We start from the raw sequence: 13,999 nt of genomic DNA on the forward strand, positions 1-13,999 counted from the left end.
TGTGAATGATAAAGCCATAGTCAAGACAGTTAAAAGTATCCATACATAGCAAACATCTGTTTCACAGTAACAGACTGAACACCTGAATCCTGATCAGACAAAAGGAGCTTAGGACAAATAAATTGCTGAATCACTAGTTCATTTGTAGGTTGTTTGCTTGTACAAGCAGACTAATCATGAGTAGGCACAACATAAGAATGTTTGGAAAATAAATTAATAATTATCAATGAATATCATGTTGCATCTATGGGAAGCCAATAATAATCTATAGCGACCAGCTCTATAGATGAGGAGCGTTTAATGATTTGTAGGACAGCCATTACCTTCAGACATGCTTTACTCAAACTACAGCAGTAACATCCTTTCACCCAATTTGTGTATATTAAAGACTTGTTTATTACCTTCAATTACCATTAAGGCATAGAGGTTTCAAAAAATTATGTTTTATAAAAAATGTTTTTCCTTTGAACAGAAAATGGTACATATCAAATAATGAATTACTCCAAAGATAAGCTAAATGAAATGTGCTTGAGTGGAAAAAATAGATTCCTGTAGGAAAGAAAAAGGGGGGAAAACAAAGATTACTAGATACTAAGAACTCTTCAGAAGACCTAAAATTAGAGAAGCCTAATTATTCAAAACAGGAAAAACCCTAAAGGGGAAAAAGCCATGGATCACGGACCCATTGCCCAGTTATTGAGTCCCATGTCTGGACTTTGTCCATGTATTATCCTGACTCATCAGCAAAGATGCATAGGTTAGAATATTCCAAACTTGCCAAGTATGAGTGTGCTTGTGTGCACAAGTGAGCCCTGTGATGGACTGACACCCATCCTAGGTTGTTTCAAGCCTTGAACCAAGTGCTCCCAAGATAGGCTCCAGTCTCCCATGACTCTGAATTGGATTAAGAGGGTTTGGGAATGGAAATCATTCAAATTATTTTCTAAACACAGTAAGATCCTCTTTCAGAATACTGTAATATTTTTTCAATCCACTATAAGAATGTTGTCAGGTATAATGAAAATTGTCAGGTATGGCCGTGACCATCTTTTGCTTGATTGACTTTTGTAACATAATTTAAATATGATTTTTTTTCCCTGCAGAATGCAACTGTCAAAATAATTTAACACAATTATGCCAGTTAGTAAGTATTTATTTATTTTGTGTATTAATATTAAATAATACAGTATACTTGATGAAGTGTTGAAAATAGTATTGTTGTAATGGATTTGTTAAATTACAGGACATAGAGATTTAAATGTATCTCTATAAAATAGATGAGTCGAAATCAGTTCTTTTGGAATAAAGGTGTTGTTTATAATCCAGTAACACTTTACATTATGATTCATTCCTATAACTGAAACCTTAGCTTAGTTATGCTTATTTCTATTCCCATTTAATAAGTGTGAGAATGAATGTTTTAATTTTGTTTGTTAATTTAATCTACTTGAATTCATTAATTTATTCTGTCTTCTGTATGCTCTTCCTAAGAATCCATTTTCTCAATTCTATTTAAATAGTGCTTGGGAATACAGTCACAGTCAGATATTTTAGCACAAGGCTGTGTACTAATATATCCTCGTTAACGGCAGTGCTTTCATTTGTAGGAACTCTGCATCTTCCTATAAATAAGAATTCACACTTAATATTTAGGTAATTGGTAAAATATATGTGCAGTCCTTGGTGCGTTATAAGCATGTCATAACTTTCTATTCTTAAATCTATTTAATCCACATAGCCAATATCCTGGGTTCAATCTGATCTTTATTGTCTGTTTCAGTTTTTACATTTACTCTGTGACTGAGTGTCTTTTAATCCAGTTCTGATGCCACACTCCCAAATATATGTGTGTGTTAGGTTAGCTAAACTGGATGTGTATGAGACTGTGTAGAGCTGTATCCTGCCTTACACCCTATGATGCTAGGACAGGCTATAGTACTAAACAGGACTATAAGAGAATTTTGTGAACTGAACATCCATATATTAGTTTTTTCAGAATTCTGCAAATAGTGTTTTTAAAATAAAACATTTATATTTACATAAATTACATTTTACATATATTAGTTTTAAATTTTTCACTAGATTACTTGACCAATTATTTTTTTAATTGACAGGGAGAGCTTCCTGTAGAAGACCATACCTTTTCCAGTGCATGTGGCTGTACTCAGTACATTTGTAGTAAGTCTTGACCACTTTATTTTCATTTAAAAATGTTACTTGCTAATTTAACAGCCATTGTCTGAATTTATGACAGATAGCTGGCTGCCAACCCATTTTTTTCCCTACATTTTATGCATCCTTTGGGGTTAATTTTTCAAAGTGTAGTTTACTAAGTGTATTTTTTAGTTGTTTTTGTTCAGCACTTAAATAAATAAACATGTGGTTAATGTTATGCAGTCACTATTTTTTGAGTTTTTCTACCTCATTTAAATATCTAAAGAACATGGTTTATTTTGGAAATGTATTGTAACAGCATAGGAGTTTACATTAAAAATACTGAATGAATAAATGTGTAAATATGTAAAATATCTTATGCAGAAAAATATGATGACTCTCAAGGGGATTCAACACTTTTGCACACCACTGTATATTTTGGAATATATATATATATATATAAAAATATATATATAAATATATATATATATATATATATATATATAAATATATAAATATATATATAAATATATAAAAATATATAAATATATAAATATATATATATATATATATATATATATACATACATATACAGTAAATATATTGTCAAAACAAGAACACGAAGGAGTCACAAAAAGGTCTGGGGTAGCTGCCCTGTATATTGTAGGTGATTGCAGACAATGTAAAATCAACTGATTTCATGAATTTCAAAATGGACCTAATGCATAGGTGGAAAATGGTGGCATTTATGGAGAGGCAGAGGAAGTGACGTCTTCTGGGCAGCAACTGGAAGTGGTCTGCAGGAGAAAAAGAGAAAGGGTTAATGCATTCGGCGCACCCCCCATACCCCCCCAACCTCTGGTCTGGCACAAAATTTACCTAATTCAAGCCCTTTACCTGCTTCCCATGCGCATGTGTGACAATATATATACAGTGGAACCTCTAGATACGAGTTTAATTCGTTCCAGCACTGAGCTTGTATAGCGAATTTCTCGTATCTAGAACAAACTTCCCCATTGAAAATAATGGAAATCCAGTTAATCCGTTCCGCACCCCAAAAATATTAACATAAAAATCAATTTTCCTAACAAATAACACTGATAAATAATATATACTGTAGTCTACCTTTAATAAATAACACTGGTAAATAATATAACTGATTATTAAAAGAATCAAAACAGGTGTCCAAAGTGCAGTAGCGCATTCAATAAATCTTTAAATAAATAATCCTTAAAACAGTTGTGAAGTGGAGGTTTAAAATACACAAGAATAACAATCCTTTAACACGAGGTTAAAACGTCAACAGGAAGCAGTCTTTAAAAAACAGATGACAATCCCCGGTGCTTCTTCTCTGTTAGCATTAGCGTCTCACCTGCTTCTCCTATGCGGGCTCTGAAACAGGCGAGACACTCTTAATGCAGCTGACCTTCTCTACACCGTCCTGCTTCAGCTGTTTGGCTCGCCTGTTCAGCTCACTGTTCAGCTACACACGAGCCTGCACTCGCTCGCTCTCCCGCACCGACTTTCTACTGCTGCTGCTTCCTGCCGCCTCCTCCTGCAACCTCCGTTCTCTCTCCTCTCTTTTCTTTTACTTCTTCTCCCCCTTAACCGGCTCGCGCTTCTCTATATATGCGGGGAGGACATGGCAGCTGCAGCCCATCAGCCACAGGAACAATCATGGATGTGGGCAGTTTCCCACCTGTGCACTTAGGTGAGAAACGCAGACACCGCAGATTGCCCTGCGGCTCGCTACTGCTACCACGCCCCCTCGCTAAGCCGCGAGCTATACCCACAGCCTGGCTCGTGGCTCGTTACGCGAGCCAATGCTCGTATTTAGATCTGAATTTTTCGCTCATACTTTCCTCGTATCTTGAATTTCTCGTATACAGAGGTGATCGTATCTCGAGGTTCCATTGTATATATATTGTGACGGGCAGCCGGGTCCTATGCCTGGCCGGGACGCCCCTGCTGCATATGTTCCGGGGGAGCAACCATGAGCAACTCAATACCTCCCCCGGAACACTTGGTGGCAGCCTCCCTGGCCGACTGTGATTCCACACCCTCCCACAGGGCTCCATGGGAGATGGAGTCCTCCACAGCCTGGTTGGGAGCTGGGGTGGCAGCTAGGGGGTGCTGCCTGGATTCAGCAGCCTGGCTGGACAAGTCTTCAGCCCCACCTGGGAGTGCCATTGGGACCAGGTGGTCAAGCACCTGGACCACTTCCTGGTGGGCTATAATAGGGACCAGCCACCACCACTCCAGAGCCAGAAACGGAAGGAAGAGGAAGAGGTTACCTGGGGGGAGTGGTGGTGTCAGAGGAGAAGTGTTTTGTGTGCGTTTAGTGCTTTTGGGACTGTGTAGTGGCTGGAGGGACTATGGAGAAGACGCGCCCTCCAGCTGAAGAAAAATAAAAGTGCTTGTGTGTTTTTACACGTGCCTCAGTCTGTGCCAGGTCGGGCGCTATATAGTGAATTTTACACACACATATATATATTATATATATATATATATATATATATAGTGGCAAAAACCGCTTTACCAGTGCCGACCTGACACAGACTGACACCGGAGGCACAGGTGAAAATCAACAAAAAGATTTTATTTTTCTTCCGCTGGGGGGGATGACGTCTTCCCCGTGTCCCTCAGCTACAGCACAGTCCCAAAACACGGCAACAGAAAACCCAAAAACACTCCTCTTCCTCCACTCCTCCCAGGCAGCTTTGTCCTCCTCCTGCTGACTCTGGCACCTGGAGTGGTGACTGTTGGCTCCTTTTATAGCCCACCTGGAAGTGCTGCAGGTGCTTGTTGACCTTCTTCCGACTACACTTCAATCACAATATATATATATATATATATATGTGTGTGTGTGTGTGTGTGTGTACAGTATATGTATGCATATATTAGGGCTGGGCAAGTTAATACGTTATTATTATGTTAACATTTTAATTAATTAACGCCGACAATTATTTTATCGCACTTTAACATAATTTTTGTTATTATTATTTTGAAAGCCTCAGTCTCGCTAGCAATCGATAGAGATCAGTGATCTTCTTGTTACAGTTCTTTCTGATATGCTTTTGCTAGAAGGAAAGTTAGCTTTGTTGATTTGACCTCAATTCCCTGCACGTGCATGAGTAGCGAAGAGCAAACAGCTTCTAAAATGGCATGTGGAGAGATACCAAAGTGAATGCTCAAAGCAAAACTTTTTTCGTATTATCGCTGAATCGGACTCTGGTTTGTCGGACTCTGATTTTGATGCAAGTGATCTGGAGGTGTAGATCAAAAACGAAAATGAGGTACCTGCATCAGCTGATCGTGGTGCTGAACACATTCGTGTAGCTGATGCACTTATGGCAACATTCACCTGGGAGGACAGACACTTACGATGACAGGAGGTACAAACCATACTGTGTCTCACTGCATCTCCCACCCCTGCTCACCTGTCTCACAAAGACACCCAGGCAGCCAGCCCACCATGCATTCCGGCTGGCTGTCGAGCCACTGCTGCTGCAAACAAGCACCGACAGCAGGCAGAATAGGCAGCAACAGACGTCTTATGTTGATTTATGTGTGAAACCATTGCTTTGCACGCTTTTCAGGAGTATTTTGGAAAAAATATTAGCCCTCAAAGAGTTGCTACTGAACACAGACTGTTTATACTGCTCCCTGATAAAAGAAACTGTTTCTGCTGGTATCTGTCCAGATTTAAAAGAAAACCGATTTAGAAATGTTAACTTGCTGGTGCTCAGAAAGGTGCCTGTTATAATGTTATGATCGTGGCTCTGGACTCTGAGGATAACTTGCTTTTCTATAACAAACTAGTTAAAATGTTAATGCCCTGGCAGTGGCAAAAAGCTTTGGTTTTATATTTGATTTGATTACATTAATGTTTAAGTTGAGATTTACAAGAAACATTTTAACTGCTACTATGTAATGGGAATACTGCTGTTAAAAAGCACCTTATTTGTTTAAAGTGTTTGCAAATACATGCAATACACTACTTTTGAGTTCATTATTTAATTTTGTGCATAACAATGTGATTGTTACATTTGTTTTGTTTTTCCAACTGGAGCACTGGAAGGTCAAGTGACTTGCTCTTGGTCACACAGTGTGAGTAGCAGTACTCAAACCTACAACCTAAGAGTTTGAAGCCCAAAGCTTTAACCACTAAGATATACTGCCTAAGATGGAGAAAATACTTGGGTTGTTTAAAGGGGAAGAAGCTCTAAATCTTAATACATCTATCTTAGGAGTTTTTCATATAAAATTTTAGTAGATGCCATTAGGAAAAAAGTGCATCACTTACTTGGTAAATGTTCTTCACAAACTTTGATCATTAAGTTTAATAAATATCAGAAACAACAAGGTGTTATGCTGCACTAGAGAGAGAAAAAACAGATTCTCTTCTAGATGAATCAATTCTGTATTATTTATGTCAGATCTATATTTTTCAAGACTTATCTGGGATAACTAATGAGAAGAGAGATGTGTTTAGTAGCATTAAGCAGAGACTGCAATTCTCAGATATCCAGTGTGGGTTAATACATTCAGCTACATGGAAAGCCAAGAGTAGAAGTTACATTCATATGTATATTTCCCCCAAAGATGTGGAGGAAGTCTTGAAAACACTTCTTCCAAACATGAATATGTTTTGATTAAAGACTAAAATAATACAACATGAATGAACCATTAGAAATAAGCTATTAATAATAGTCTGTCATAAAGAACATATGAGGAACACGTGAGCTAAAGCTGAGTAATGCATTTTATACAGCATGGAAATGTCTTCTGTCTCATCTAATTTAATTACCATCTAATTCATTGTTTTTTTATCTCTACTTCTAACTTAGCTTTTTTATTTGCTTTATTGTTCTCTCTTTAATTCTCCACTATTACTACTACATTACTATTTTTGCTTTTATTTCTTTATTACATTATCATATAGCTACTGCTATTAGATTTGTTACTTTATTCCTTTTTTACTGTTATCTTAGTACTGTTACATTTTAAGTACAGGAAAAGGTATAATATTAAGGATAATGACTGTGGGGTTAGTTTTGTATATTTTCAGCTAAAACTCCATCAAAATATGTATTTGTCCCAATTGGACTGCAAAAAATGCATATTTGTCAGGCAGTTTTGAGTTCACAATTACATTTACATTTATTTGCTTAGCAGGTGCTTTTATTCAAAACAACTTACAAAGGAGATCAACATAATCAAGTAGCATCACTTTGTTGGGACTGTTAGGGAACAAGTGTTACAGGACTAGCGTATAAAACTGATCATCATAAATTAACAGCTCAGAGCAAAAATACAAGTAATAAGATAGATAATAAAAAAACTAACAGCTAATATCAATTAGACAGGAATTCACCAAACAAGAGCTTTCAAAAGCTTCTTAAACACATTAAGTGAAAATTCCGAAAAGAGCTGGGAAGCTTGTTCTACCATCTAGGAGCTATGCATGAAGACCGATATTTAATACCATACACAGCTGGCATCACCAGACACCGCTTATCAGCGGCATGAGTGCGGAAATCCAACGCCCGACTCGTCCGACATGGGTAAATTGACCGTCAGACATGCGTGTTTTTCTGTTTCAGTTGTCCGCGGACAAGTGCAATTTTCTGGAGAAAAATATGTGCAGGGCACATTTTACCACTACTTTCACATTTTAAACATTTGGGTACGTACTTTGTGCGGAAACAGTCTACTTAGGCATGTTCTTCATGTCTCAAATTGGTCTTCAATATTGTTTACAAAATGACGGCTGATTTTTCAAAGGGGAAGCACTCTTACAGTCTTACATAAGTATTTTACCCTAATACTTACACGCTTGGAGATGCTGTCATTTTTTTCATGCCGACATTACGATGTAATCTGATGATTTTTCATTATAATCAATAACTTTTATATATTACCAGTAACGGCATACTGCACGATAACATCCATCCATCCATTTTCCAACCCGCTGAATCCGAACACAGGGTCACGGGGGTCTGCTGGAGCCAATCCCAGCCAACACAGGGCACAAGGCAGGAAACAATCCTGGGCAGGGTGCCAACCCACCGCAGGACACACACAAACACACCCACACACCAAGCACACACTAGGGCCAATTTAGAATCGCCAATCCACCTAACTTGCATGTCTTTGGACTGCGGGAGGAAACCGGAGCGCCCGGAGGAAACCCACGCAGACACGGGGAGAACATGCAAACTCCACGCAGGGAGGACCCGGGAATCGAACCCAGGTCCCCAGATCTCCCAACTGCGAGGCAGCAGCGCTACCCACTGCACCACCGCTGCACGATAACATGCAGTGAATAAATACACTTGACTTGAGCATTCCTAGTTTTCATCCTCTTTCTCTGTACGTTTAGCATTCATTTGCTCAGAGGTTGATGCGCTTGCTGCTTCCTGAGCAGCTCTTCTTTTCTCCACCGTAGCGGCCCGCTGCTTCTCTTCTTTTGTTGGCATCTTTTCGCGTTAAAACTGATTAAGTTAGTTTTTGTGTTGCAATTACGTTTTCTTTAATTTTTCACTTAAACTGGCACTTAAGTCTTCAATCTGCCTCAAGAATAATTAGCGAAGGTGGTGGGGAATGAGAACGGCTCCCATACGCATGCGCCGCCCTGCTGGCACTGCCGAGAGTTGATTCAACAATAAAATAAAATAAAAATAAAGAGTAATACAAATCATCACCCCAAAAGCGGATAGTAGACGTCACGTAGTATACTGTATGTGTACCAAATTTCAAGTCAAAAGGTGAAATGGTTTGCGAGCTACAGGTGATTTAAAATCCTGGACAGACAAATGAACAGCCACGGTAGCGTATTATAAAAGAAGATTGATAAAATTCATTGTTTCTACATAAAAATGCAGTCATTTTACTTACAATTGTTTTCACCACATAACAAAGCTTGTTAGGCAGTTAATCTTTCCTGAAATTTGCGATTTTGTGTAGGTTGTGATATATTGAGGAGTTAAGAAATTTATTGTGTGACAACATCAGTTTTGATGAGCTGTCAATAGATCGTTTTTGATTAGCGAATATTTCATATAAAACAAGTTGGTTTCGCATTGTCAGTTTATTAAAAATAAAGAAGAAAACATTCTAACGGTTTCCAAATGTTATGAAATATCTATAAAAATCTTCACTGTAACTGTAATATGTGAAACAGAACTAGTGTAGCTATAATGAAGGCATTGTTTATTAGTGAGTTAAAATGATAAGGGAATCTTTTATATAATGTTCTAGAGCAAGGTGGCAAAATACTACTCCCTGAAAGAACTTTTTTCAGTTTTAAAATGGAAGGCAGTTTTGGAAACAATAAAAGAGATCAGAAAAAATAAACTTTTTCACTTTTGTTATTTGTTAATGGACAAGTGAATTTAACTGGCGGACAAGTGGATTTTCTAAGTTTACTTGTCCGTGGACAAGTAGAAAAAAATTTGATTTCCACACCCCTGATCAGCGGACCTGAGTGGTTGAGAAGGAACTTAGGACTTCACAAGCGTCTGCATATACAGTATATATACTACCAATGAAAAGTTTTAGAATACCTCAGTTTTCTTCATATTTAATCAGTCGATATGCAATGAATGACCTAAAATAGTGAAAAGGTAAGCAGTAAAATGTCAGGTTTAAATTTAAAGTTTAGGTTAGTAAAAACTACAAAAATAGGAAATTTCAGAATATTACAAATGGGCCCTTTTCAGGTAACAACTAATAGGTTACAATCTACAAATGTTCTGCAGCAATTAAAGTAAATTACGATTTGCAAGTTGAAGCAAACAGTTTGCACAGGTGTTCCAACTTCGGTTGATTCTTAAAAAACCCTCTGTCTGTCTTAAAGCAGAGCTGGAACAGACTGTGTTACTATACCCTCTGAAGTACTACTTGAACAATATTACACTGTAGAAAGTTGCAAATTCCAGTGATAATGGCAAGAAAATAACAATTAACAAATACAATGAGACAGAGCATTATTACCCTTAGAAGTGTAGGCCTTTCATTTAGAGAAATTCCAAAAGAAAGCGTCAGTGAGTACAATGCCCTACACAATCCAACGGCAACTAAAAATTGTAAGAAACTCTAATAGGAAGAGATTTGGTAGAGCCAAAGTCACAACCCAAACAAAAGACAAGTTTCTGAGGGTCACCAGCTTGCGTGATAGGTGTCTCACAGCACAACAGCTTCAAACACAGCTTAACAGTGGTAGAAAAAAGCAAGTCTCAGCTTGCACTGTGAAAAGTATACTTTGTGGTGCAGGTTTAACAGGGCGAGTGGCAGTATGAATGCCATTCTTTAAAGGACAAAACAGGCTCTTGAAATACCGGCTGTGGACTACTGCATACTGCAAGAAAGTCTTATGGACCAATTAATCAAAATTCAGAATCTTTGCAGGATGTTTATATGATATTGAGTTGGTAAAAGGATGGTTCCTTAGTGTGTGACAGCAACTATCAAACATGAAGGAGGAAGTGTGATGGTCTGGGGTTCTTTTGCTGGTGAAAGTTTTGGTGACTTGTACAGAGTGACATGCATTCTGAATCAAAAGGGTTACCACAGTTTGGCTGTTATATCAGCAAAAGGTAGCTACTTTAATTAATCAAAAATATGAATAAAATTGTGTACAATTGACTTAAAAAAAACTCTATTGTTGAGGTGGCTGACCGGAGCTGTGGCCATAAGGTGGTCGGTGCCTGTCGTGGCGGCAATTCCCGAACCCATTGGTGGACACCGGCGGTGAAGGATGCCGTCAAGCTGAAGAAGGAGTCCTACGGGACCCTTTTGTCCTGTGGGACCCTGGAGGCAGCTGATAGGTACCGGCAGGCCAAGCGGAATGCGGCTTCGGTGGTTGCTGAGGCAAAAACTCGGGTATGGGAGGTGTTTGGGGAGGCCATGGAGAACGACTTTCGGACGGCTTCGAGGAGGTTCTGGTCCACCATCCAGCGTCTCAGAAGGGGGAAGCAGTGCAGTGTCAACACTGTATATGGTGGGGATGGTGCGCTGCTGACGTCAACTCGGGATGTTGTGGGACGGTGGGGGAAGTACTTCGAAGACCTCCTCAATCCCACTAACATGCCTTCCAATGAGGAAGCAGAGCCTGGGGACTGAGGTCACTGAGGTGGTCAAAAAACTCCTTGGTGGCAGGGCCCCAGGGGTGGATGAGATATGTCCAGAGTTCCTCAAGGTTCTGGATGTTGTAGGACTGTCTTGGTTGACACGCCTCTGCAACATCACATGGACATCGGGGACAGTGCCTCTGGATTGGCAGACAGGGGTGGTGGTCCCCCTCTTCAAGAAGGGGGACTGGAGGGTGTGTTCCAACTACAGAGGGATTACACTCCTCAGCCTCCCTGGAAAAGTCTATTCGGGGGTCCTGGAGAGGAGGGTCCTTCAGATAGTTGAACCTCGGATTCAGGAGGAACAGTGTGGTTTTCGTCCGGTCGCAGAACAGTGGACCAGCTCTACACCCTTAGCAGGGTCCTGGAGGGTGCATGGGAGTTTGCCCAACCAGTCTACATATGCTTTGTGGACTTGGAAAAGGTGTTTGACCGTGTCCCTCTGGGAATCTTGTGGGGGGTGCTCCGGGAGTATGGGGTACCGGACCCCCTGATAAGGGCTGTTCGGTCCCTGTACAACCGGTGTCAGAGCTTGGTCTGCATTGCCGGCAGTAAGTCGAACCCGTTTCCAGTGAGAGTTGGACTCCGCCAGGGCTGCCCTTTGTCACCGATTCTGTTCATAACTTTTATGGACAGAATTTCTAGGCGCAGCCAGGGCATTGAGGGGGTCCGGTTTGGTGGGCTCAGGATTGGGTCACTGTTTTTTTGCAGATGACGTTGTCCTGTTTGCTTCATCAGGCTGTGATCTTCAGCTCTCTCTGGATTGGTTCGCAGCTGAGTGTGAAGCGGCTGGGATGGGAATCAGTATCTCCAAATCCGAGACCATGGTCCTCAGCCGGAAAAGGGTGGAGTGCCCTCTCAGGGTTGGGGGCGAGATCAAGTATCTCAGGGTCTTATTCATGAGTGAGGGAAGAATGGAGCGGGAGATGGACAGGCGGATCGGTGTGGCATCTGCAGTGAGAAGCTCAGTCATCTGGGAGGGGCTCAGAGTAGAGCCGCTGCTCCTCCGCATCGAGAGGAGTCAGATGAGGTGGCTCGGGCATCTGATTAGGATGCCTCCTGGACGCCTCCCTGGTGAGGTGTTCTGGGCACGTCCAACCGGGAGGAAGCCCCGGGGAAGACCCAGGACACACTGGAGGGACTATGTCTCTCGGCTGGCCTAGGAACGCCTTGGGATTCCCCTGGAAGAGCTAGAAGAACTGGCCGGGGAAAGGGAAGTCTGGGCATCTCTGCTCAAGCTGCTGCCCCCGCAACCCGATCTCAGATAAACGGAAGAGGATGGATGGATGGATGGACAATTGACTTACTTTTTTGCTTGCCCTTGTTTATTTGTTATACAATATGCCTTGATTTCATGAAACATTAAGACATTAAACTGTGTGCATTTCCATAAAAACTGAAAAAACAGAGATGTTCTAAAACTTTTGACTGACAGTGTAGGTGTAGACCAAGTGACTACTCAGTAAGCATCAAGAATTTTAACTTAATACAGTATGTGCCACTGCATGGAGGCAATATAGTGATCTGAATTACTCTCAAGTCCTCTTAACAGCATTATTCACCATAATACTTAGTTGAGATAACACCTTGCCACAAAATATCTATTGTGATATGATCTTATACTACATTGTCCATATGTTCTCTTATCAAAATTAATTAAAAACTTGCTAATCCACTTTCAATAACTCCATTTGAAAATACTGTCCTAGTTTATTTAAAATTGAAAGCAATAAATACTTTCCCTATGAAGAATAGTCCCAAGCTTTTTCAGAATTTGGCAAAAATATATTACTATTATTCTAAAAGAACAAGAGGGCTTCTATTAATGTCTCAATATCTATGAGATTTTTCTGTAGTCACTTTGCTCTCCACGTTTATTAGGAGATGGGTGTTGAGATTAATATGAAATATAAACCTTAGATGTGTAGTACTGATTGCACCCTTGATTGATTTGTGTCTTATTAATTATAATGGAAAATAAAATATAAATATAAAAAGCCTATTTCCAAAAATAATTCCCCTTTATATACAGCAGGTGTGGATAAAACAAGAAGTCGAATTTGGGAACAATTTGTCACTTTGTTGAGATATACATGAGCTTGTCCATATTTCTGTATGTAATTATTGAAGCTTGTTACTTCCAGGGCTTTGTCCATTCCTATTTATTTTCCATCTCCTGGAGATATAGCTAGATTAGTTGAATGCAAAAGTGGGTTATAGTACATTAATTGTTGCACTGGATGAGATGAGATGCAAAGGAATGGGTGCCTGATTGCTATTTTAATGCTCCATCTGTATTATCAACTTTTCATACAATAGTCTAAGTATGCCCAGATGTTTTTTTAAAGAGGGTTATATCAGGCACAGTTTTGTTTTTAAATGTGCTTTTGTAGTTCATTTGTTTACTGTATACTTATGTGCATTTGAACATGGTGATTTTCTTGTAAGCGCATGCACATCCTAGAAGTGGTGTCAGTCATAATGAGGTTATTCCCATTTTATTGTGCTTTGAATATATAAATGTTTTCTTTGCTAAGTCCTAAAACAGTATTTTGACTCTGTGTTCTAAATTTTGACCATTCTATTGTTTTGCTTGTTAGTATACATTTAGTAGGTACCGAGTAAAAAATTTGCCATTCTGAAAATGAATATTTAACAGAAAGTTAGTAAATTAAAGCAAAAAATCCTGGAATGATTTAACCTAGTATACA

At 39.5% G+C, this 13,999-nt stretch overlaps 1 protein-coding gene across 1 annotated transcript in view; it reads left to right on the forward strand.

Moving 5' to 3' along the window:
* The window catches only part of otogl (otogelin-like), a 224,402-nt gene that overhangs the window by 181,737 nt on the left and 28,666 nt on the right, over positions 1-13,999 (forward strand). Inside the window, exons 46-47 of the mRNA XM_051930831.1 lie at positions 1,104-1,144; positions 2,115-2,178. Of these exons, the coding sequence (XP_051786791.1) occupies positions 1,104-1,144; positions 2,115-2,178 (105 nt within the window). The remainder of the gene's footprint in view (positions 1-1,103; positions 1,145-2,114; positions 2,179-13,999) is intronic.

This window comes from Erpetoichthys calabaricus, chromosome 1 (genome assembly GCF_900747795.2).
Source record: "Erpetoichthys calabaricus chromosome 1, fErpCal1.3, whole genome shotgun sequence".
Lineage (NCBI taxonomy): Eukaryota > Metazoa > Chordata > Cladistia > Polypteriformes > Polypteridae > Erpetoichthys > Erpetoichthys calabaricus.